Source organism: Halichoeres trimaculatus, unplaced genomic scaffold (assembly GCF_033239565.1).
Source record: "Halichoeres trimaculatus isolate MK-OKI-2021-1 unplaced genomic scaffold, fHalTri1.1 fHalTri1_scaffold_1, whole genome shotgun sequence".
In the NCBI taxonomy this organism is placed as follows: Eukaryota; Metazoa; Chordata; class Actinopteri; order Labriformes; family Labridae; genus Halichoeres; species Halichoeres trimaculatus.
The window spans coordinates 32,169,600-32,194,398 of record NW_027437179.1 but is presented as its reverse complement, the minus strand read 5'-3'; the positions used below and the strand labels follow the sequence as shown (position 1 = coordinate 32,194,398).

The window sequence follows — 24,799 nt, the reverse complement described above, 5'->3', positions numbered from 1 at the left end:
TTGTTTCTGAAATCTACATGAAATACAAATACACATTTGAAACAGCATAACTAGTTCTATCAGAGTTGTTTACTTTTCAAACCAGAGCTTATTTTATCCTTTAAAATGCATCGACTCCTCTCACCCCTACACTTTTCCCTAAATATTTAATCATCATTTCAGAAGCATTTTACCAATCATTTCTTAAATAATAAAAAAGGTGGCATAAATAAAAAGGCGGGGAGTCATAACAGCAAAAATAATTGTTTTACTTTTAGATAGGTAAGAGCAATGGCTCCCAAAACCCAGCAGAGGGCAGTGTCCGTCAAATAATGGGCTTGTTGAATCTTCAGCTGTGACCAGTGTATGAAATAAACTGGAGTGGATGTAAACGCATCATGACATTGCAACGTTAACTGTCTCAACATTTCACGTGTACCTTAGCATTTTTCACCCGAACCAAAAGGTGGACGATGTTGATGCATAATTATTGTAGTACAACAGAAAAATTATGCCTATTTTCAATGCACATTTGTGTTTATATTTATACACAGTGTTTTATAAAAATGCATCTGTCTGATTTTCTGACATTGATTGATAAAAACTGGACACATCAGATACTTTTTTGCACAGCTGATTTTTTTTTTTTAATCTTTTACATTTTGTTTGTTTATTTTCTTTTTACATATATTTAAAGCAACTGTGAGGAGTTTTCATTATTATAATTATGAAACACTATTATGTCTCTTTGTGACCAGCCAATGCCAACCAGAACACTGGGGAAAAAGACTGATAATTTGTAAATAAGAAAAGCATGACAAATATTCAAAACAAAATCTTCCTTGGAGTTATGCAACTGTACTGATGCCATTACTTGTTTGTAATAAAATATCATATCAAAGTACATTTACAATATTTTATTTGGGTTTTGTTGTTCTGTGCAACCCTTATTTTACCAGAAATCTTTCCATTGAGATGTTAATTCTCTTTTACAGGACAGTCCTGGCCAAGAGAGCAGCATTAAAAGTTTTACACAGAAGGCAAGACAGAACATTAGACAATAATAATAATAATAATAATAATAATAATAATAATAATAATAATACATTTAAAAAAAGGAGATTACAAAAGGTAAAAAATAGCAGCATTAGCAGAAGTAAAAGGTGAACATGATCCAAATCCTAGTTTCAAAGTAATCCAGACTAAAAAAAAAAAATAAAGTTTTAGCTAGAAAGCATTGGTTCAGGTATTGAAGCTTTAAAACGCGGTTATCGGGTTTCAGAGATGCTTTTTGGCCCTTATTAACTCAACAGTTTGATCCAGATGCACGGCTTAGATGAACGAGCCAATCACAGCGCCTCCAGGCGGAGGGGGCGGGCAGCTCTTGCTCGGCAGCGCATCACAAAGTTACGGAACATCCCTCAGTCCCTGCCTGCCTGCCCAGCTTCACCTGCTCGGTGCACTTGCCTCCTGCCTGTCTCTCCTCCAGACTTCGACCGATACTTTTACTTCAGCCTACCCCAGTTGACAGTTATCTTCCTGATCGAGGACGCGTTCGAAGATGCTGGCTTGTACGGAGATGATCACTATGTGCCTGCAGTCCGCCAAGCAGAAGCATCTCCGGGCGCAGCAGCAACAGCAGCCGCTGCACAGCATCGGACAGGGGCTTACCATCTTTCATGATGTGAGTGCATCAACTTCTTTCTTCGCATAAATCACTGTAAAAAGTGGAATTTGTTTGCCAAAACTTTTGTATAAAGCAGTTATATATCTTGAAATTAATATTCAGTGTGCTGGTATAATAAATGCAAAAGTATAACACGCATTAAAATGGCATTAAATCATAACAAGGCATAGAAACTTTTATAATTCTCAAAGCAAATTATTTTCAAGTGAAAGAAAAAATGTTTTATCAGCTGTCCTCCTGTTGTTATCTAACATCACACATCCAAAGATGATAAAATGCTTGGCCTTGAGTGTGTTTGTGTGTGTGTGTGTCAGAGGAAAGAAGGACGAGCTGCAGCTGCTGCCTCTGCATGATAAATTAAGCTCTCACAGGGGTTCTCCTCATTTGTCACACACACACGTAAGATGCACACATGCAAACAATAACAGCTTTAGAAATAACATGCAACTGGTAAACAAAACATATCCATGCGCAGTAACAAAGTCAACAGGATAGAAGCTCATTTAGAATGGTGCATGTTTTTATGTTTTGGCTGCTGTCTTCTTCAGCACAGAAACATACATAGTCTCACACAGAGACGCACCTTCTCCTGCTGGAGTTTGAACCAATAACACCGGCTGCTGCAGCCCTGCACTAGAAACCATCCATCACCGCAGTAATTACCCATCCATCACATACTGTCTTGTTGCGTGTTAGTGGCCAATAATTTGCCCGACAACTGGGCTCTTAAGTGACATCCCTCTGCACACAGACAGCCTTTGTGGGAATGAGGCACATTAGTCATATATTGCAGAGTTGTCACTATATGTTTGTCCCTGAACACGGTACAACAGCCTTTGCCACTCTTGAGTGAATGTGGAGCAGCACCTCCACAGTCACTACACAACCTTGAGTTTTTTTCTATTGAGAAGCACTAACACACTAACAGGCTCCTTCTGCTTGGTCTTGGAAACATGATTGTGGATGTTTATAGTCTGTAACAGCCTGTGTAGAGGGTAATAAAGTAGATGGAAACCTCAAATACCTCACAGACAAAGAAATGCTGCCTATGTTTTGATTGACATGTTTGCTTATTGTATTTTCTCCAAACTATATTTTCTCTATTTTCCGCTAAAGTAAGAATAATCGGCAGAGATTGGGAATCTTATTAATGCTTTAGTTTCATTTCCATACTGTCTGCAAGTTTTCTTGCAAGAAACTTTTGTATTATAGGCTATTAGTCAAGTTATAAAATGTTGGATAAATCCAGAGGGCCACCAAGAGCTTCCCTTGAACTTTGATTGGCTACTCAAGGTTTTACCAACTAAATTCTTGACTGTGATTGGCTATTTGCCTAGTCAAGGGCATGACACAAAAAATCATTAAGAAGATAAAGATAAATGATTAACAGATAAAGATTTTTTTTAAGTGTTTTTTGTTTTTTCAAGATTTTTATATAAAGATAAAAAAAAAATTTTATCTTCACACACTTATCAGTTCAACACATGTCCAGTAATCAAACATCTTAGTTACTTTAATGTTGTTGGATAGGAAGATAAATATAATTGTATGTGTTTCTGTGTGAGTGTATGCCCCTTAGAGACATAACAAAGAAAAGGAGAGAACAACAGCTATTCAATATGAAACCATCAGTTTTTTAGCTCCCCCTGGTGACTGGCTGCAGTACAGACAAACAAAGCCCACCTTCTACATTATAACAGATGACAATTGGATCAAACTGAAAAAATTACATACAAAAAGATTCTTCCTTTAAACATTCTTTATATCTTTGTAATGGATTTTTATTTTGATAATTCACATGGGCATGTTCGTTTTTCCGTTTTATCATTTACTGGATGTTAAGGATGATTGATTGACAGCTCTGTTGACAAATGAAGGCCCTTTTCAGGCCTTTTGCTGATTAGCAGAGTTGTGTACGAAGGGAGAGAAAACATAAACACTGAACTTTCTGCAACCTTGGATGTTTGCTTCAAATTAACACAAGTTTCTGTTCTGCTGTGGACTAAATTCACCTGAAGGATCTTTGAGGGTGTGTCAGCTTGTCTACCACAATATGCAGAACAAAAGCACATTGTCCGTACTGTGAATTGTTTGCATGGTTTGAAGTTGGTGAGCCAGGTTAGCCACCCCAGTGAAAAAATAAATTTTGATATGCTCCTGTGAAACAGTTTTACACTGGTTTTTCAGACAGCCAGAAGGATGTGATGTAAACTTAATTTATCCAGCCTATAAGCTAAAAACACGTAGTGATTCTGCCTTGAGTAAAAATTGTAAAGCAGATCGATGGTGAGCTTACAATGGTAGATCCAACAGTATTACTGTAGTCGTCTGTATTGATTTTCTGTAGACTGCTGGAGATGTGAAACACCCGAGATATTATCATGCTAATGAAGCAGCTACATACTTTTTAAAACCAATACATCAGAAGGAGTTATGTGTGTTTTATATTTTGTGATGATAATGATCCAGTGAGTATTTTGAGAGATTCATAATATTCAATGGTCAGTCTTGCATTGAGCAATAAAGCAATGTCCTGTTTAGAAGCAAAGGGGAAGTAATAATGGTAATAATTTAATTTTTTGTAACTTTTTTTTTTAAGTTGTCATTTTTCTCTCTGCAGTAGCAACAAGAAAAAAGTGAGCATCTAAGGAAATGGAAAGGGGGAAATGAGTTGGAAAAAATCTAGAAATATGCATCTAAGTGAATGTTGAGGAAAGTTTTCAATAAGGGTATGTGGTGCACACAGTTTAGGTAACAGTTTTTGTAATCATTAGCTCTGAAGTTACGCTTCAAAATGTAAAACGAGAAGCCCTGCATGGAGCGGTGTTAGAGAGATCCCAAGGTCTTAACACCTGCGACTCTAGAACAGTGGCGCCCTGGGTAGCAGGTCTGACCTTTTCCTGGCTTGCTGTAAATGATGCATGTTTCATGACAATGTAGAGCCAAAAGACATAGACAAATATGATGAAAAGCTGTTTCTTTTCTACTTGAATCAAGTACATCTAAAGAAAGAAAGTGCTGCTTGGTTTGGAGAAATGTGGTATGGGGAAAACAAAAGAATAAAAGACTACTAAGATAAAGCAGATAGAATACAAATGTTTGCATATGAAAGCTTCATAACATCATTTTAACTTGATGTTGTAACAGATAGTATTTTCCAGCTTTGAGTCTCAACAGATGCATCAAAAATAGAGTGTGTCATAAAGTGGTTTGATCTGGTCATTAGTCAGCTCCAACACTGCACGGAAACAAGCAATGACAGACAGACAGAGAGCTTCAGTGCACAACCTGGGCATGTTGACCCCTGGAAAATGAAAGTGAAGGGGCATACTCTGCTGTTATTAATAACCTGTAGGTCACAACTGATGAGAAAGTCAGACCTGACTGCTGCCTAACAATAGAGACGACACATCATGTGGGTGGGGGAGGGAAAAATCGATAGAGTGGGACAGGTGGCATTCTTCTTAATGCGTTGCTTCATTCCACAATTTGTGCTGATGTTGGCATTTGCGCTCCGAATAGAAATAGATTAATGTTGTACAAACAAATGAAAGGCATTCGTCTTGTTGTCTTATTCAGCTATTGATGTAAGAGCATGGGATGCCTGTGAGGGCTGTGCATTAAAGTGCAATCGTTATTGCAGCATTACCGTTGAAAAAAAAAACATGCTGGAGGAGTTATTGCTATGAATAGAATAAAGGGGTTTATTTATATTTTTAATACAAGCAGATACAACTTCAGTGCGCTACAAGATACTCTTTAACTGACTGGAACCATTTTTGTGGTGATAAAATCCTGCTTTGTTATCCAGCTGCAGAACATGCTTAATCCTGTAAAGTCTTCTTGAGAGTGTAGAAGTGACTATTACTGAAAAATTACCTCATGTAGCTGCTTTAAATGACTTCAATTTAGTTCCACTCTTCCTCAATTGTGCGTGCACGCTAGTAAACATTTCAGTAGATGATCTTTATCTTTATAGGCATGCACAAGCTTTTAGTCTGAAGTGGTTTGATGATAATGGGGTGTATTTGAACCTATCTGGATTGTGCAATGCAGAATGTTGTCCTTTTTCTTTCTTTGCTGTTGATTTTTTTTGTGCTGACATCCTGTCTGGGACTGGAAAGCTGAGTTTTTCTTTTGTGTGACCAGGATGCAGTCACTGTTTTTTAAGACTGTCTGCAGATGTCCAGAAGCACTCACACAGTCAGCCATAAAAACCAGAGTTTACAGTGTTTGCTGTTCGTGTCCGACATAAAATGATGTATCCAGCGTATGCCACTGCAGCAAGTCAGTCTGCTGTTGTTTCTGTTTTGTTTTTGTAAAACATTGTATTGCGCTGCCTTGAAGCAAATCTGGATCAGACAGCTTGCAGTGGTTGTGAATTTTTTAAGCCTTTGTTAAAAATAGACTTTTCATCATCCAACAGAAGCTAAGTATTCAAGGCAATTACTCTGATTATCCTGACAATGTTCAGAGCAGTCAGATAGTCTGAGGGAAAACGAATGTAATGTTTGTCAGAGTGAGGACCAACAGATTTTTAACTGCATGTTTTGGCTGCAATGTGCCCAGATTTTGAGGATCCAGTTCCAAAAACTTTGGGACACCATGAAAGAAATGCTGAAACTAAAAACTTTTTTACAAAAAAATATATTCTTGGTTTAAATCTGTTGCTTGTTTTGATGCTAAATGAAATGTTCTTCCCATTTTTGCCTGACACACGATTTCAGCTATCCAGAAGTTCAGGGCCTCCTGTTTCTCTTTTTGTTTTCTTTTTTCCTTCATGACACTAAATGTTTTCAGTGGATGTCCGATCAGGCCAGAGTAGCACCCAGAATCCTCTTCCACAGGGCTATGCTGCTGTAATACATGCATAATGCAGAATGTGGCCTGGCTTTGTCTCAGGCTCTTGCTGAAACTTATATACCTTTCATTAATGATGCCTTTTTATACGTTTAAGCCACCTTTACCATGCACCCCTTACTATCACAGATGCTGTATTTTCACTGTGTGGTGGTTGTTGCATCCATGGTTTCCTAAAAGAATGCTGCTACTGCAGGATGGTTATCTACTTCCTCTCAGTTTGTCTTGAATGCCAACTTTTCCAGGTTAAGTTTATACATAGCTTCCTCTGTGTAAAGTAAGGTTTTAACCTGTGTTTTGAACTTTTGGAAGTAATTTTGAGCCTGCACAGTGATTTCTGGTACAGGGTGATGGCTGTTTTTTTAATAACAGCCAGTATTTTTTTCTTCCTTGTCCATTCTGTTAGAGAAATTTCTCTAGATTCTCTGAATCCTTTTATGTAATTTACTAAAGATGAAATCCCTTAATTCCTTGCAATTTTACACTAAGAAAAAAAAAAGATTCTGTAACTGTTGAGCAGTTTGCTTGTGCTGTGTCTCACAGAGTCATGCACCTTTTCAAATCATGACTTCTGGGAAGCCTCTCTGGAGAGCTCTCTTTACACCCCAGTCATGTTGCCAACCTGTTGCAGCTTATTAGTCAGAAGATGTTTCTCCATGTGTATTTTTTTTCGCATTGCACAACTTTTTCAGTCTTTTGTTCTGCTGGTCATGGCTTCTTTTGTTAAATGAGTTGCTGGTAACAGATTGAAAATGAGCACAAATGTGAGAAAGAGGAAAATGATCTCAAAGACATATTGAAAAAACAGGTCATGAAGCATTTTAATTGAATATGTCTATTGTATCCAGTGCAGTCAGGAAAACCTGCCAGAAAATTGGAGCTGCAGCTGGCAGGAGAAAAAGCTTAGGTCAGCTTTTTCACAGGTGATGCTAGCTGTAGGTGTAATTAATCACATTAACAATGACTCAGCTCTATTATAGGGGACCAGTGAATGAGCAAGTGTATCCTAACATAGCCAAGCAGCCTTTACACCTGGCCCGCTGGTTGAAATGTGTTGTTTGTGTAATCCAGGGCAGGTAATCCAGATACCGATTTGCAAAGACAACAAAATCTAAACTCTATTTGGAATACGCATCACACTTGGTTTACAGCATTACAAACACTACATTTTTTATCATCTTTCATTGTGGCATTAACTGCACTTGTGAATGTCCTCAACAGACAAGTGTAATGGCTTTATTTCAAACAGTTTGTTGAATCATGTATGGGTATAATCATACTTTATACATTTTTTTAACTCTTAATGAGTTTTTACACATTTGTTGTGCATCAAACTTCAACACTTTTTGCAGTTTGAAGCACTATAGAGAACAGGTTTTTTCTGAAGGTGCTTTATAAATGAATATGAGCAGTGCAGACTTGAGCAGGAGTAGCTCATTTAAATAGTGAAACCTGTTCATTGAGTTTCAGTGCACAGATAATAAGCCTGTCTCATTTTTCTGCCTCGCCGATGATGAGCCCCAGCTTGTTGCCATGGGTCCTGTGTTTATTGTTTATTCGGTTTCTGATGGAAATCAGAAAACCTTTTGCAGTCTAGTGTCAGCCAAGATGATGACAATAAAGGATTCCCATTAGTCGGCACCTTGGCTACAGCTGTCTTTGAATAATAGCTTTTTAATCACTATGCTCATCCACAGAACAATTAAATCAACAATTATATTTAATTTTCCACTGTTATGTCTGTCTGGTATCATCATTAAAATGCTGATTTTATTACTGAAGCACCTGCATGGTTACCCTCTTTTTCCGTCTATACAAGTCTTCTGAAGTAAATTTTTTACTTCATGAGAGATTATTATTGAACCCTTTTGAGTGCTGACATGCAGTCAGATGGCATTTACTCTTACATGACTCAGAGTGCAGCAGTTTTCTTCAACGAACTGAAATTCGATGAAGTGATTGATCTCTGCCGCAGAAGTCAAACATCCTATTTTGTTTTGACAGATTTACATTATTCTTCATAATACGCATCTGCATGCAACAATCCTTTTACTGGTGCTTGTTTTGAGGTAATAACTGTCCTCCCTCCTCTTTTTTTCCAGATTTTCCGCCGTGCAGACAAAAACGGTGAGTAAACAGTATATAACACGATGAATTATGTGTCACAACTCGTGCTCGTTCTTTCCCCCATTTTGGTGTACTTGTTATTGTGCCTCAGACAATCTGGGCGGGGAAGTAATGGATTTGCATGAACGCGTCTTGAAGCGAAACGCCTTTCCTTTTCATGCTTCAGCAACTTCCTCTGCCCAATTAAAATGATGCTGAGATCCTGGATTACAGCCACGACTGAGAAAACATGTCACACAAAATAAATCACCTCACCGTCAGAGTCGACACAGATGACTTGGTGTTGTTTACAAATTAATGTGAGTCATGTTGATGCAAGCTGAGCAGTGAATTGCTGGTGACATGTCTTTATTGGGAAGTGAAAAGAAGATAACCTCACAATTTGGGGAGCGTTGATCACACCTCATGTTTAGAGAGCAGACATGTAACTCCACCTTTATTTGTGGAAAAATACAAGCCTGTAGTTCAGCATTCACACACTTTTTGCTTTCCTTGCGTGCACCACATTGTAAACGCTGTACCTTAATGAGGATCAGGAATGACATCTTTGACCTTTTGCAGTTACTAGTGATCCCAAACAAATATCATTCTGAAAGACAACCTTTGGTTGTAAAAGTCAAACCCACCTCTGACCATAGATTGCTCTCTTGATATGGACATAGTATCAGTGTCACGTTCCATTTTGTGCACAACACTTTTGATGTGTCAAATTTAGGTGATGTTTTTCTTGTAGGTGTACAGACGCTGAATGAATAGTTTATATTTGTTCCAAGTTAGCAATTTGAGCAGTAGTTATGATAATAATAAGGTAGCCAGTAATGGCTGTGAGAAAAAGGATTTTCAAGAAAATGTACCAACACTGCCTGCTTAAGTGTAGTAAAATTTAAAAAAATGGCGAAAGAGAGATTTTGCAGGTCACAGTGGTAGACCTTTGTAGATCATAAGGCCGCTCGGAAACTCATTTCAAAGAACCAACTAATTAGAATATTACATGAACTGATGTATACATACACAGTATTTTATGGATATGAGCATCTCATAATGTTGATACCACACTGGAACATATCAGGTGTGTGCCAATTTTATGAAGTGGAAGAGGATTAAGGTCTCTGAATTTACTGGAAGAGGTCTTATTGAACTTTTTCAAATTAAAACAAAACAAAACAGATATTACACTGAAATCAAATATAAATGCAACACTTTGAGATCAGCTCAAGATAAAGAGCAAAAACCAAAGATCTAAGACTAGGGATGCACCAATATGATTTTTTTTTTGCTGTTATGCGATATTAATATTGCTGTCATGGCCGATAAGTGATATCAATGTTGATAAAAAAAAAAAAAAAGAGAGAGAAATCAAAAACAATCTGAGATGATGTGCCTAGGTAGTTTAGAGAGAAAGAGCAACGTGATCGTGAGAAAAGATGGAGAGGATCAAAGGATGTAGTGCTCAAGATGAATGCGATCAAAAAAGTATGTTTTGTCTGGTATCTTTTGTATCAAAAGCAGGGAGAGAAACATAAGAGAGAGTCCATTCTTCTTAGGTAGTTTAGGTGTTTACATAGTCATAAAAAACGATATTATTTGAGTCTTGAAGGACCCAAAGGTCTTCAAGATGCTCTGAAAATGGCTGGCAGCTAATGAGTAAATATCAGCCCACTTTCACACATCTGCCGATACCGATATGTTTAAAAAAATGACCAACATCAGCCGATGCCAATATTAATACCGATATATCGTGCATCCCTATCTAAGACTTTTTCTTTGTACACAAAAGGCCCATTTCTCTTTAATATTGTTCACAAGTTTCTCTAAATCTGTGTTTGTGAGCACTTCTCCTCTGCTGAGATGTAGTCGACGTGGTTTGCAGTTGTGAAGCAAGCTAGATGTACTGCCAAATTGTCTAAAGTGCCTTTGGAGACAGCTTATGGTAGAGAAATGAACATTCAATTTACGGGCAACAGCTCTAGGGAAAATTCCTGCCGCCAGCATGCCGATTGCAGGTTCCCTCAAAACTGGCAACATCTGTGGCATTGTGCTGTGATAAAACCGAACATTTCAGAGTGTCCTTTTATTGTGGCCAGACTAAGGCACACCATAGGCCGTCACCAAAGGTGTTTCAGAGAATTTGGCAGCACATCTAACCAGCCTTACAACTGCAGACCACGTCAACCCCATCTTGGCAAAGAAGAAGTGCTCACAAACACAGATTTAGACAGATTTATGAACAATGTTTGAGAGGAATAGGCTTTTTGTGTAGGTAGAACAAGTCTTATATCTTTTAGGTTCAACTCATGAAAATGTGGTAGCAAATGCACATGTTAGATATCAATACCAAGCATGTGCAAAGTTTTAAATACTGTGGTCAGATTGTGTCAGAGTAGTCCCAGGAAGAGAGTGCTGGCTGATCAACAAGTACTTCAAAAAGTTGTTGACCATAACATAAGAGAGATTCCAGGTTTGATCAAATTGCCTCACCAATTAACAAATCTCCTCAAGAATGCACTAATACACTTTGTTTCGTTCCTACTCATACTTTTTGGTTAAGTCTGATCCATAATGGCCATATTTCATAATATTTTAGATAAAAAAACAGGTTTTCTCAGTTACAACATCTATATACCATGGCAACAGTGGAGGAGGCTTCTTGAGTACTGTTTTTTAAAGCCCCTATAAATGTCAGAAGATAAAATTAAGCATTTAAGACTGACCCCAAAAGAAGGTAAGAAATTTAATGAAGTCTAAATCATAAAATACTTCTACAAATGTTGTTAAATAGATAAAAATATAAATCCTGAATTAAAAAACTCCTCTTTAAGGTTTGAACAGTCTTTCCCCACAGAAATCATGTTCTTGTACACGTCAGACTTCTGAAATTGAGGTCATGATTTCAGATTTCTATTTTTTCCACATCTCTGTACATAAAATACTGCAACCAAGATTCATTTTGAATGTTCTTGTACAAAGTGTCAAACTCTATAATTCCTATCCATTACTGTACTTGTACAAAAGTCCTCAAGGGATCTGCAGGTAAAGCAATCAAACGGGGTTGTTGGAGTTACGGTCTGTCTCAGCACCCCTTGGATTCCTTTACCCAGCTTTAAATCATCACTTCCTACCGTAGGATTCATTCCAGGAGTTTGGTTTGTGGTTAAATGACTTTTCCCTGTTGAGCCCCACTTCTTTCTTTGGCTGTCTCTTCTCATTTATGTGAGCGATTGTCTTGACTTCACCTCCAGATTCAAACAAGTCCAGAGAAGTGTGACTGAGCCTGTTCCTCTCAGGAGTTGAAGCAGGAGGTAATGTGTGCAGAAACTGGACTCAAAGACTATCCGTGTTCTCAAAATGAAAGCCACATTGCTTTTGTATGTGGTAGCATTGCATCATCCCGGATTATACAGTTATTGTTGAGATCAGACAGAGATCTTTTATCTTTTACTCTTTGAGGCGGAAATCATTACCTGAAGGGTCTCATTGTTTTGGATCGACTTTTTGTTCTGTGTAGGTTTGGACAGCTCAACACTTTCTCCAAAGCTTGTCTAAATTAGTCCTAAAGAATCCATTTGTTTTGTAACATTGTTCAGAACGACAGTGATCACAGTATATAAGTTTCAAAAAATTGTGGTTTTGCATGCTCGTTTGGTTAACAGAGCAGTGTGGTGTAAAATCCCATTTTGGTCAGGCCTGTTCAGTGTGCTCTGAGCATTCATGATCCTGGGAAAGAACCTTCTTGGAAGTATGCAAATATATCCAAGTTTTCTTCATAACTCATTCAAAATGAATAAGTTATGAAGCAGTTCTATTCCTCGTACAAAACTTCACAGAATCCATATTTGTGGAAAAGGATGAAGGCCAGTGGAAGAATTTGGGGGGGGAATCAAGCCATACATTTTGGTCTTTTTAGATTTCTTAGATTCCCTTTAAAGTAGGGCTGAACAATTAATCGAATTAAATTGAATTTACAATGAAATAGAATGCAATCTCCTCTGAAGCCCTTTTCCATCAAAAGAACCAGGTGCTCTCAGTGCTAGTGCTTAGTTGGGTTCTGATCATGTTATTCCTATAAACAAGTTTGGTTTTTGATCAGCAAGGAGCCAAAATGGAGTCAAGTCATTGTGTCACCATAAAACATTAGTAGATCACTGCATATTGTAACAGACTTCCACCTGCGCAACGTGACGTTGAAATGACGTATATGTAACGTAATTTTCGACGGACCAACCCAAAACTGACTTGATCTGCATGTTTTTTAGACGTCCGATGTTTGGTGGGTTAGTGGGTTTTTAGTGTTAGAAAATGGGGTGTGTAACTGTTAAGATGAGTTATTGTATGCTTAAAAGTTACATGCCTCAAGTGAATGCATCACCAGAAATGGTTCAGCTGCCAATGTCTGTGTGTCGTGAGTTCTTTTTTTTTTTTGCTCGGAGTTGTGTGGAACATGTTCATATGAGAATTACACAGTGTAGAGTTGCTAATTTTTTTTTGGTGTGGTTACAGTGGACAGTAACTAGTGTTGAAACAACAGTTTCAGGGTGAAAAGCAAAAGTTATTCACTCGTGTTTACACAGAAACGGCGTTTCAGCCGACTCAAAACGCAAACTTTTGAAAACGGCCTTCAGAGTGGGATTTTTCTGAAATGACACCGTTGCCGTGTAAACAGTAAGCCGCTGTTTATAGTGGAAACGCTGACGTCACACTCCACTTCGTGCGAGCATATACAACAGTCCAACAGTACCGTTGTTACGATCCTCGTGGTCTACTGTGTCGTGCTTGTGATGCTCAATCTGCTGTATCTGCTGACTGTCTTCATACAAAATGTGCAGCTGTTGCTCCACTTTTGCACTTAGTATTCCCCAATACACCAGATGATCGGCACAACTCTACTTCGGTGGAGGTCTACCAAATGCTGCTTCTGGACAAGACAGTTATAGCACCACCTGCAGGCCTGGCATGCTTACTACAGCGTTTTCAGTTCCTGTGCGTTTCCATGTAAACGCAGATTTTTTTCAGTGTTTCAGCATTTTTTCTGCGCTTCAGGGTTTTCAGATGAAACGTTGTGTAAACGGGGCCTCAATATATCATTAACATCAAACCTGGAAGTTATGAATGAAACCTCCGACAAAATGATAGATGACTTGCTTGGCAGGTTTTCTTTAAAAAAAAAGGCTTTTTTCCACTGCTGATCGTTGGCCACGGGGTTCCGTGTGCTTATTTAACACCAGTTTTAATACCTGGAGCTGGTACTTTACCAGTGGAAGGAGATAGACGAGGTTCTCCCTCCCCTCTGAAAGGCTCCTTCCATTGTAAACAAACTGGTGGAAGGAGCTAGAAAAATACACATCAGTCTGACAGTAAATGGGGTTGTCAGAAGAGTGGTTGCCCTAGTTCCTGGGAGTCATTAGGGTCTTTAGCTATCTGTGGTCCTCTTAACCACAGCAACCTTAGTCCTGTGAAATGTTGGGACTTCCATAACACCTTTTTCAAACCAGTGGTCTCTGTCCAAAATCTGAACTCTGCTGTCTTTTGTCCCTAAAGTATAGATGGTGGAAAGACAAGACCTGAATCCTTAAAAATCCTTCAGAAGGCTCAGTCAGTAATTGTATTGGCATCAATGAAAGTGACTGATCGCCATCCATTACTGTATATAAATCTTTTGCTTCATTTCTCCACAGTATCTTAAAAAAGATTCCCAGACTCAATCTAAGTTTGGCACATCACATATTTCTTAAAAAATATTGCTTCACCACACATTAGATTAATAATATTTAATAATAACTCCTCTCTGCCTCCGCCGGTGCTACAGTTTAGACTCTGCTGCCCAAAACTAGATTTATTTCTCTTTGACAAACAGAGCAAATCAGGACGTAGTGGGCAACGGCAGGAAGTTGTCGCACATACAGCAGCTGCAATCACCAAGCCTCCGAACAGCAATTACTTCTCAACAGCTCTTAACCTTCACCACGAGGAGCCTTGGACCTGATGAATTGTTCAGTGGCTTCCAGCCAAATACATCCACTGTGAGATTTTTATGGTAATGAGCTCGGCTAAGATGACTGCCATCACTAAGGCAGTTATGGAGAACGGTAGTGGGGGGAGGTTTTAATATAGAAGGAAATCACTAAGACAATACAGAGCTCTGTATGCAACCTGCTTTATCTCTCAGTAATGAACACCCCTGGGACGAGACTTTAAACAATATAAAGATGAGGGCTTACGCTGTAAAATGTGTTACATGATTAAACACTACTTCATCTAAAAAAAAGAAGTCTGTTGTTGAAAGTCATAATCCCGTAAAGGAATAAAAGATGTTTTCTTTATGAACTTACTGGCTGAAACACTATGAGCGCTATTATGACTTAACGACCCAACCTCACGGTCTGTACGTATTGATTTCTGAACCTTTTCGCTGCATCAACTCATCTTTTTTTTATTTTTTTAAAGACACACTTTATGTTCATCCGTCAGAGATGGGTCCATTTAGCTACCACTCTGTAGAAGTTTCACCTGTAGCACAATCAGGAAAAAGGCTACTCGCAGTAGATTGTCTTTCTCCTCTAGCACGATAGATCTTGCTGGTGCCAGTGTAACTTTTTGACATTGCCAGACGGCAAAATGAGAAAGACAACTCCACAAAGCAAAACAAAGCATATGATCAAAATAAATTATTACAGAGACGAAAAAAAACCAAACTATTACTACAGAAAAAAGTTCAAAAGATAAACGAAAGACCTGTGAAGAGTCAAAACAACAACAGCAATTTAATGAAATACTGCACAGGAATGTGAGACAAACAAAAAATATATTGAATGGCTACATAAAAAAGGTACAAAATTAAATTTGCCAAAGGATATTTGGATTCTTACAAAGTGACAAAAATGACCAAAAAATTTCTAAAAAAAAATAGCAAAGACATGCAAAATATCAGGAAAAAAAATCCAGGAAAGGATATATAAAATGAAGATGAAAAGATGTGTAATTACAACAAAGGGTTGTAAAATAAAAAACAATAAACAAAAAAAAGGAGGAGAAACATAAAATGACCACAAACATATATTAAACAACCAAAGACCAGAAAAGACCAAAAAGATGGCTTTGTGACAGAGCTATACAATAAAGTACCGTTTTAAAGTTATCACACTAGAGGGCTTTCCAATCAGAGGGAAGGGGGATTATGAGGGAAGCCTTAAAGAGACAGCAGGAAAAAAAAAAGTGTTTCAGACAGGGACTGAGATAAGGGTTTTCTTAAACACCAGTGTGAGAAAAAAAAGAAAAATCATTAAAAAAAATCAACTACTAATGGGTGCCAGAGGGACAACATAAAGCCTCGAAAAATCCCAACACCGGATCTTTAAACAAACTTATGCCTATGTAGGATGTATCAATAAATCAGTTAGTTTTGATAAGGCCTGATAAGAATTAATTTTTCAACACTGCATACCACTTGCAGAGATATTACATGTTACAGCTTACGTGCAATCTTGAACCAGGCTTTTTTTTCTGTGCTTCAGAGATAAATTGTATTAATAATGCAAAAAACTGATGAATTTAATGTTTTACTCATGTGGTGCAGGCTTTCTCTTCATTGTGGTTATTTCTTACATCTACAACATTCCAGCATAAAACAACAGATGCACACAATTAATGACTAAAAAATACTGAGAAATGTCACAGCTAACTGCAGGTTTTACCATGCTGAAATAATGGAGAGCAGACTGAAACTTAAAGAAGAGTAAATACTGGACAGGCTTTCCATCAGATGGAGCACTGCTCCAAATGAATGTTAATGCTGCTCTGTGCCTGCAAGGTGTGCAAGATGCTTTTATAGACTCACTTCAAGTTCTGTGTCCTTGAAGATTTCGTTTCAACTTTAATCTTTTAATGGTTTATGACAGACTGCTAAACACGAGTGAAATTCTGAGGATAATGAGGTGTCTTGCATAACTCCAGCTGTGTAAGAACCTGAGTGGGAAAATAGTCACAGGTCAGCGCCCATGTTTCAAATCTTTACTTTGTGTAGAGGAGCTCCATGTGCAGGCTGCCACATGCGCCTCTTTGTTTAAAGCTATACTCTCTTTAAATGAGGCTGGGAAATTCCTCCTTTTCATATACAGGCTTCCTTCAGAATAAGAACCAGTGTGCAAGATTTTAATGATCCTCATTTCTCTCACATCTGCTCCAATGACGTGGAAAAACCCAGTGTGCCTCGGACAGTTAATGAGTTGGGAATCATAAAGTAATACGATACGCAATCTGAAGGTAGCTTTCCGGCTTGTATGAGGATATGGCAGCTGAAAGGCAGCTTATATCACAGATTTTCTCACAGATGGCCTTGTGGAACCCATCTAAGTCGAGCATCGGTGCTAAGAATACTAGAATGTGAAATGGTCTGAGTGTAATGTGCAGTGGTACAGATAGTTTACCATATAAACATGGTTCTTTGGTTGCTTTGAAGCTGCAATGTATTTAAGGGAATTCATAAACCACTAAGGAGCGTGTGCAGAGGGACTAACCTTTGGAGAGATAAAGACTGCGGCCTACTTTCTGTCCTACTTTACAGGACTTTCTGTGTTCATCACTCAGTTCCTGTTTACTTTTAGCTCTTTGTTTAGACTATTCTGATTCATTTTAATAACCGTGAAGGAGAAAGGCCACTCTCACACAATCTGACCTGAAGCGATGAAGAATAAACACTTTACAAGCCTGAGGCATTCACTGGAAACGTTTTTCTCACCTTGAAATTTTTAAGTGGTTTTTCTGCCGCTGTATTAAAGAGCAAATGCTGCACTTTAGTTTTGGCTCAATCTTAAGGATGATTTATAGCTTCTTGTTTGTGTTGCAATAATGTAATTTCCTGTGTGCCATTGCTGCTTTGACTGTTTGGGTTTTTTAATTCAAAGCAGGATATCACACAGTTTCAGGCTCTGCCCTTTCCTCGGGCATTTTGAGAGTATTCTTTGCCAAATACATGTCCCACACACACACTGGCAGTTTATTGTTTTTAAATGGAACAGCTGTGCAGGTAAATTGCTTTAGTGAAAACAAAAGGGCTGTATTTCTTTGGGATATCCTCTCACAAAGACTCTGGTCCTGATTGATTGTTGATGTTTTTTTTTCTCTCTTCTTTTTCTGTTGCATAAGATTTGAAAAAGTATGATAGTTTGTTAGAAAATACAATTTCCTTTGTGCCTTTCAATTTCTTTCTTCCCATAGCCAAATAAAAAGAAAGGACATCATCACATCTAAGGGATGTGCGTATTTAGTTGTACAATCATTTAAACATAGTCACTCTGGCTCATTTGTACCTCACCGGAATTACAAGTCATTAAATAATTTGCAGTCGTAGATTCGAAATGCCAACAATCTCAAGTTGTGTCTAAGAACCTGTCACTGATTGCTAATGCCAGTTTAAACAACAAAGAGATAAATCACTGTGGAGCATTTCTAATCCCACCCTCAGTTAATGTGAACCATTAAACATAGTAAACAGATATTCTGGTGAAATGAGCATGAAAAAAATGAATCACAGTTGTCCTCAAAAAGTCTGTAATTCCTTGAAAGAAAAGAAAACCCACAAAAAACTAAACTACAACAACAAAAAAAACAAGACAAAAAAGAAATGTCCATCCATCCATCCATCTTCTGCCGCTTATCTGGGGTCAGGTTGCAGGGGTAGCAGCCTAAGCAGGGAAGCACAGACTTCCCTCTCCCTAGCTACTTCGTCCAGCTCTTCCCGGGGGATCCCGAGACCTTCCCAGGCCAGCCGAGAGACGTAGTCTCCCAAGCGTGTCCTGGGTATGCCCCGGGGTCTCCTCCCAGTGGGAAGTGCCCTGAACATCTCACCAGGGAGGCGTCCTGGAGGCATCTGTATTAGATGCCCGAGCCACCTCATCTGGCTCCTCTCAACGCTCCTCCCGGATAGCTGAGCTTCTTAACCTATCCCACGGAGGAAGCTCATTTCGGCCGCTTGTACCTGCGATCTTGTTCTTTATCATTATCCCAATTAGGATTGATGCTAGGATATAACTGTATTTTTTTAAGCAAACTTATATATTTTTTCTCCCTCAGCTATTATTTCAGAAGTTGATTTTTACTGTCTCAAAGATGACAGAGCAATGCAGCTCACCCTGTCCAGATTTTACTTTGAATAACCACCTGCTCACTATACATTATCCCACTTACAAACTGGCTACAAGCTAAAGACACAAACAGATTGACACAAAGTTTTGCCTAAAAGATGATGATGTTGATTTATAACATGCTACCTAAAAGCTATTGATAAAAAAACAAAAAAAAACAAAAAAAAAACGTAATATTGCCCTTCCAATTTTCCATTCAGTATCCGTTTCATGGCAATGGATTCTTCCTGTGGCCTCACATTTCTATCCTCATTGAGCTTCTTCCTAGGGCTTATGCAGTTGATAGCATTTTAAATGTGGGATTTTTTTTAGTTATTTTTCGCCATTTTTACTTTTATCACTACTACCTCTGGTTGACGTTACCATGTGGGAATTAGAAGCCCCCTCAATGGTTCTGCTGTTGTCTGGTTGTTTTGCTCTGCCAGAGATGGTTATGGCTCAGTTGCTCCTCCAGCTACCACAGTGTCAACAGGCAGAGGTGAAATTCTTTCTCTAGAATGATGTGAAACAACGTGCCATCAGGTTGTCTCTGGCCTTTCTTTTGCTTTGAGAATAAATTAACATTAGAATCAAGTCTTTAACATAGCCAGATACAAAGATGAAGCCCTGATCATGTGACAGAAATAGCTTTATATATTGTCAGGGAGTTGGCAGATGAAATGCCTCACACATTGTTCTCATAACGCTGTCAGTATGTTCTGGTTGTTTTTAGAAACCATGATCCACTTACAGCACCCATGTGTGTTCCTTGTATGTCAGTAGGCCATGTATGAATAATTCATTGATTTAAAGGCATCAGCTGGCATTAAAGGTTGGGAATCTCTTCAGAGAACTGATGGTGCAGCAGAACAGGATGATAAAGAGCCATCAGTGATGGTTCATTGTTCAATGTTTTTAACTGAGCAACAAGAATTTATATTTGGATTACCTACATTTTAGTGAATGAGGGGGGAAAAATCCAATCTGAGTTCAATCATAGGGTATTTAGAGATTAAGAAAAAAAATATCTGCAGTGCTCTTAAAATAATTCAGTTTCCCAGCCTTTGTACTTTCTTGCAACCCCACATTGTTTCCTGACCCCAAACTCTCATCTAAAACAACAATCAGTGCAGAGCAGCACAGCACTACAAGCACAGAGATGAATAATACAGCTGAGCAGCACATCACAAATGCTCAACATAGCAGCAGAATGACGCTTGGCTGAACAAGGATGTCATATTTGACAAACAAGTGTCGTCTGAAAGTAGTCACTGTCCTCTCTCAGCCTTTCATGCCACCTTAAAAAGGATGAAAAGTTAAGATTGCGTAAGAAGAATGCATCTGTTAGCATCCAGGGGAGGCTTACAGGTATAAATATGAAGACAACAAACACATAATCCTCCTACCTGTTGGCCAATCTTCTGTCAGTGCCATCTGGGTCCACCACGCCTGGAGGATTCAGATCAAGGTTGCTGTTTGGGTTGAATTTAAAGTGATGCAAGTATTAATAAGAGAGAATGCTACCTTTTTTAAAATACATTCTCAAAAGTTGAAGACAACAACTTTGCAAATGCTGAACTGAAGGCTGAATTATTTCTGATTCTCTATAAGGAGTTGAGGAATTTACATTGTTTGCCTTTGTAACACATCAACAAAATTTGTCATTCAAGAGGAAATTTTTAAACTTAAAGAGATTTCTAGATTTTTAGCTCTTGTAGATCTTTTTAGAGAGATTTATCAGTCAGATTACAGCTGGTGGTAGCCCGGATATCTTTGGGTTTGAAAGTACTCTGCCTGCTTTGCTCTCCATACAGATTGTACTCCCTGCATTGAATCTTGCTGATATTTGATTGGTCAGTAAAACTCAGGCTACAAATGGGCAGATAAAACAAAAAAAAACATATTTTTTCAGTGCTGATAGTAACCAATTTTGGTCCCTTTTTGGGAGTAAGTGGAAAGTAAAAGGTCAGCCTCAGCCTATCACCCCAGCAGTCAACAAAAAAAAAAAAAAAAAAATCAAACAACATAACCATTTGTACCAGCCATCAAACAGGCTACTGCACTTTCGTTCTGCTCTGTCATTATCCTTGCTCAAAATAACTCAAGAAGTAAAACATAAAGAGGGCCAGCTTGTGCCTTCATTGCGGTCACCTTCTACCACAGGGAGAAATTTAACCCAGAACTGTCAAAGTGAATAGAGGAGTCTGCCAGTTCATCATTAGTCCATCAAACAGATTATCGAGAGTGTCACTTCTGAGCAGAGCTGCTGTCCGTCTCATCCCAAATGTAGGATGTCTTCCAAAAAGGACTCTGTGAGAAGAGACAAAGGCATGTGGAGGGAGCATTAGTCATGCTAACTATAAATTGCATTAAAATGCAATGGCGTGTATGGTTACTGAGCTTGATTTATCAATTAAATGCTACTGTTAAGTATCAACTACTCCTTTTCAAATGATAGCCATTGTCCTCAGATGTGAAGGGTAGACAGCTCTCACCCTTTTTTCAGGATGTTGTTCCTGAGGGCCATTAGTCAATCTGGATGTCACTATTTGAGCCTTCACACTTCTTATCATCAGCATTGTACAAAAGTGCTGCTAAAATACTCCCACTTCAAACTCCTTAAATCAAATCAAATAAAACCAAACTTCTTTTTCATAAAGTGCTTTTCATACAAAAGATGTAACCCAGGGTGCCTTACTATAAAATTAAAAACACATTTTGCCCACCCAACCCTACAACCCACAGTCAACACACACACATACACACACCCACATTTAGCTGAGTACTAATATGCCAGTGGAGGAACATGTTTTGCTTTCATAACCAGAGACTACACAGCTGGGAGCCACCATACTGATGTCCTCGATGGTCATTGATCATGATGATACAAACTGACTGTACTGATAGAAAGCATGTTTATATCTTTATATATATTATGACCCATATGCCATCTGTTTACATGGAGGAGGTTTATCACCCATTATTCAAGCAGTGGAGAAGGCTCTAAGGCATTATACACATGTAGCCAGGTAATTTTAAAAATAATTATCCCGCCTCATTCGTTTCTTAAAACACTTTTGTCAACACGTAACCAGACAAATCTGCCAATAAGTGCCAAACCCTTATGTGACACTAGCCATGGTTACGTGAGGAGTTTTTCCATCTTTCCGCGTGTAATCTTTCTGAATGACTTTTCTGAAAACAGTAGTATACATGGAAAGGAATATTCCGATCTCTGGTCTACATGCGCCACTATAATCAAACAGAATATAATAGTCAATGGGGCATGCGCAGAAACATCACGTAATTTATCAAAGAACATCTCTAGCCGCGTCTTACGTCATATCTGAGCATGCCCTGATAGAATGCACCCTGACAACTTTCCATTTGAGTGGACACATGATACCTCAATCCGTTTGGGGAAAGGAATTTTCCACCCCTGTGAAATCGATTACATGTCCATTTGGTTTGGCATTTTTCTTTCAAAATAAGGTGTATACAAAGGTTAAATTATTTTCCGTTTGAGCAAATAAACCGAATGCAAGCAGAATATTTTGGTCCATGTTTACGTTGCTATTGTATTTCGGTCGTGAGACCCATGCCAGCGAATCAGAATGAACCCCAGTCATTCAGCTGTGATGCATGAAAATCAAAAATTCAGATTCCCAGCATGTACATGGAATCATAAAAACCAGGGTTTTCCAAAATCTCCACCTAAGGTTGGAGTTTTCAGAAAACATTGTTTTTAGTGATATAAAACTGCGGTTTCATGTGGATGACAGGCCTAAATGAGAAAAATATACACCGTTTCCCAGACACCTGGCTATGAGTGGACATGGCCTAAGTCTTTTGGTTTCTTTTTTAGGAACCTGTCGTGCAGCGGTTGTTTGGAGGGGTGGCGTAACCCCCCTCGAAATTATACAGGCCTCAGGTGCCACCCTAAAATGCTAAGTTGTGATTGGCTATTCACCTTTTCAGAGGAAGGACTCGTGCTACAATAATTTAACCAGACTTTTCCACAGGACTGTCAATAGCTTTCTTTGTCTCCAAGTAATCCTCATTTATCAATGCAGGAAAGCCAAAAAAAAGGGTAATTATAATTTTAGTTTAAAAATTACTTCTGTTCTTTATCTGTGATACCTACAGGCATAATTTTACTTCTCCCTACTTTTGAGGTCAAAGTAGAACCAATTCAGGGTGGCAAATGTCTTGTTTACATTTATTTCAATATATGTTTGTAGATTTTTTTATTCTGTGTGTTTTTTTCCTTTCCTATTCTTGCTGTTAAACTATTTAAGACTTCATCTGGCAACCCTATGGTGAAATATTCTACTTCCATTGAAAATAAAGATAAATTACATAACTGTGCTCTATTCCAGTGAGGTTAAACACGCCATTTTAAAAGGAAAACAGGTGTTCAGGAAATTAGAGAAAAAGGCCACCCTACAACTATGTTTGTAGCATGATCCATCTTCTTCTCACAGTTTCTCATCTTATCTGTTGATGTTCAAACATGAGGGAGCGAAAGCATTATTTTCACTTTCCCAACATAAAACCCGGAGCTAAGTGATGAAGCATTATGAGAGCATTTCAGCCTCCTGCCTTGAGTTTAATGTGAGAGGAAAACAGCCTCTTTAAATATGAGGAACGAGTGCAGTGGGCTCTTGTCTTTTAATCATTGAAATGTACAACAAGCTGCCCATACTTGTTACTCAACTTTAAGCTGTGGTATCTGGAGAGCACACTCATCCTTAACCCAGCCTTCACCTAAAAAATTCTGCATAATGTTCTTCTCGTACACATAGCAGCTCATTTTGCCTTTTTTGCATGCAAATGTGATCGTCTCCTACCTAATAACTGTAATCCCTCAAAATAAAGATATTTACAGCTGAAGGAGTTGTGTGCGTTTTTGGTTTATCCAAATGATTGAGTTGGTTTTTCAGTGTTTGTGCATTAGCAGTTCATCAGTTTAGTTCCTCAGCCTTTGCATGAATTTCTGTAGAAGAGCAATACTATGAGGAATGATAGAAGATGAAATCATCTCAGAGAAAAAGACGCATGTTGAGAGGGGTTGGCAGACAAAAAGGCCACCTGAAAAAAAGGCCAAAGTTCCAAGGGTCCGTTCTCTCCCTGCCAGCACATTGCACACACATTCTGGTCAGAGGTTATGGTGATGAAGATGATGCTGAAGAGGCTCCAGCTGAACAGATGGTCTCCAAGCTTGCCCTTGAGCCTTTTCTTCTTTACCGAGTCAGCCAACTGGAACTTCACGGCTCTTCTTTGACCTTGTCTTTGTTTGAACAGGGTGGTTATTTGCTCAGAGAGGAAAGTGAGGTTATAAAACTAACTCTAATTCTGAGGCTTCCAAAAAGGGCTGGTTGCTGTTGTTGTTTTGGATGCAGAAAAGACCCCAACGGATGTTTTCTGTTTGCCTGATTCAACAAATATTTGATGCTCAAACTCAGTTGTCTGTTTGCCATCTTGGCTCCATCTCAGCTTCACATCCATTGAGTGAATTTCCAATTTGATCCAGTATCCTTCAGGGTCTGTGGCAGTGCATTCAAGTCCTCCACAGACACCAATCCATTGGTTAGCTTGGTCTCTTTTTATGAGGATTAAAACATCTCACAGTTTCTCCCTGGCAGTCTAACTGCTGACTGATCTGCCCAATCAGTGCCAGGAGACAGATTGATAGTAGGCTCACGGAGGAGCACTCCTTCAGATGACAGCCGAGCTATTTATCTTGTGTTATTGATTTTTCAGTGCATGCATTGTCTGTCACAACAATCTGTGCTCTCAGTTAACAAGTCTGAGAAGAAGTAGAATCTTGCAATCTGCTCACAATATGTCATTTTGTCAGGTTTGAAGTTATGCTTTGTGGAAAGTTTCTGCACATTTTTTTATGGCAAGACAATCTAAGAGATTGGGACTGCCAGAGTTTTTTATTGGATCATAGTGAGAGATTCCTCAAAACTAAACCTTGTTTAACGAAAGTTGAATGGATCAGCACTCAGGAGCATTGGTTGGTCAA

General features: G+C 38.6%; 1 protein-coding gene across 2 annotated transcripts in view; it reads left to right on the top strand.

Moving 5' to 3' along the window:
- The first annotated feature begins 1,368 nt into the window (after positions 1 to 1,368).
- The window catches only part of necab3 (N-terminal EF-hand calcium binding protein 3), a 56,533-nt gene continuing 33,102 nt past the window's right edge, over positions 1,369 to 24,799 (top strand). The window contains exons 1-2 of one of the 2 annotated variants that reach the window (XM_074670893.1): positions 1,369 to 1,663; positions 8,629 to 8,653. In XM_074670893.1, the coding sequence (XP_074526994.1) occupies positions 1,541 to 1,663; positions 8,629 to 8,653 (148 nt within the window). In that variant the 5' untranslated portion in view covers positions 1,369 to 1,540. The remainder of the gene's footprint in view (positions 1,664 to 8,628; positions 8,654 to 24,799) is intronic. The other variant, XM_074670902.1, reaches the window with a different exon arrangement.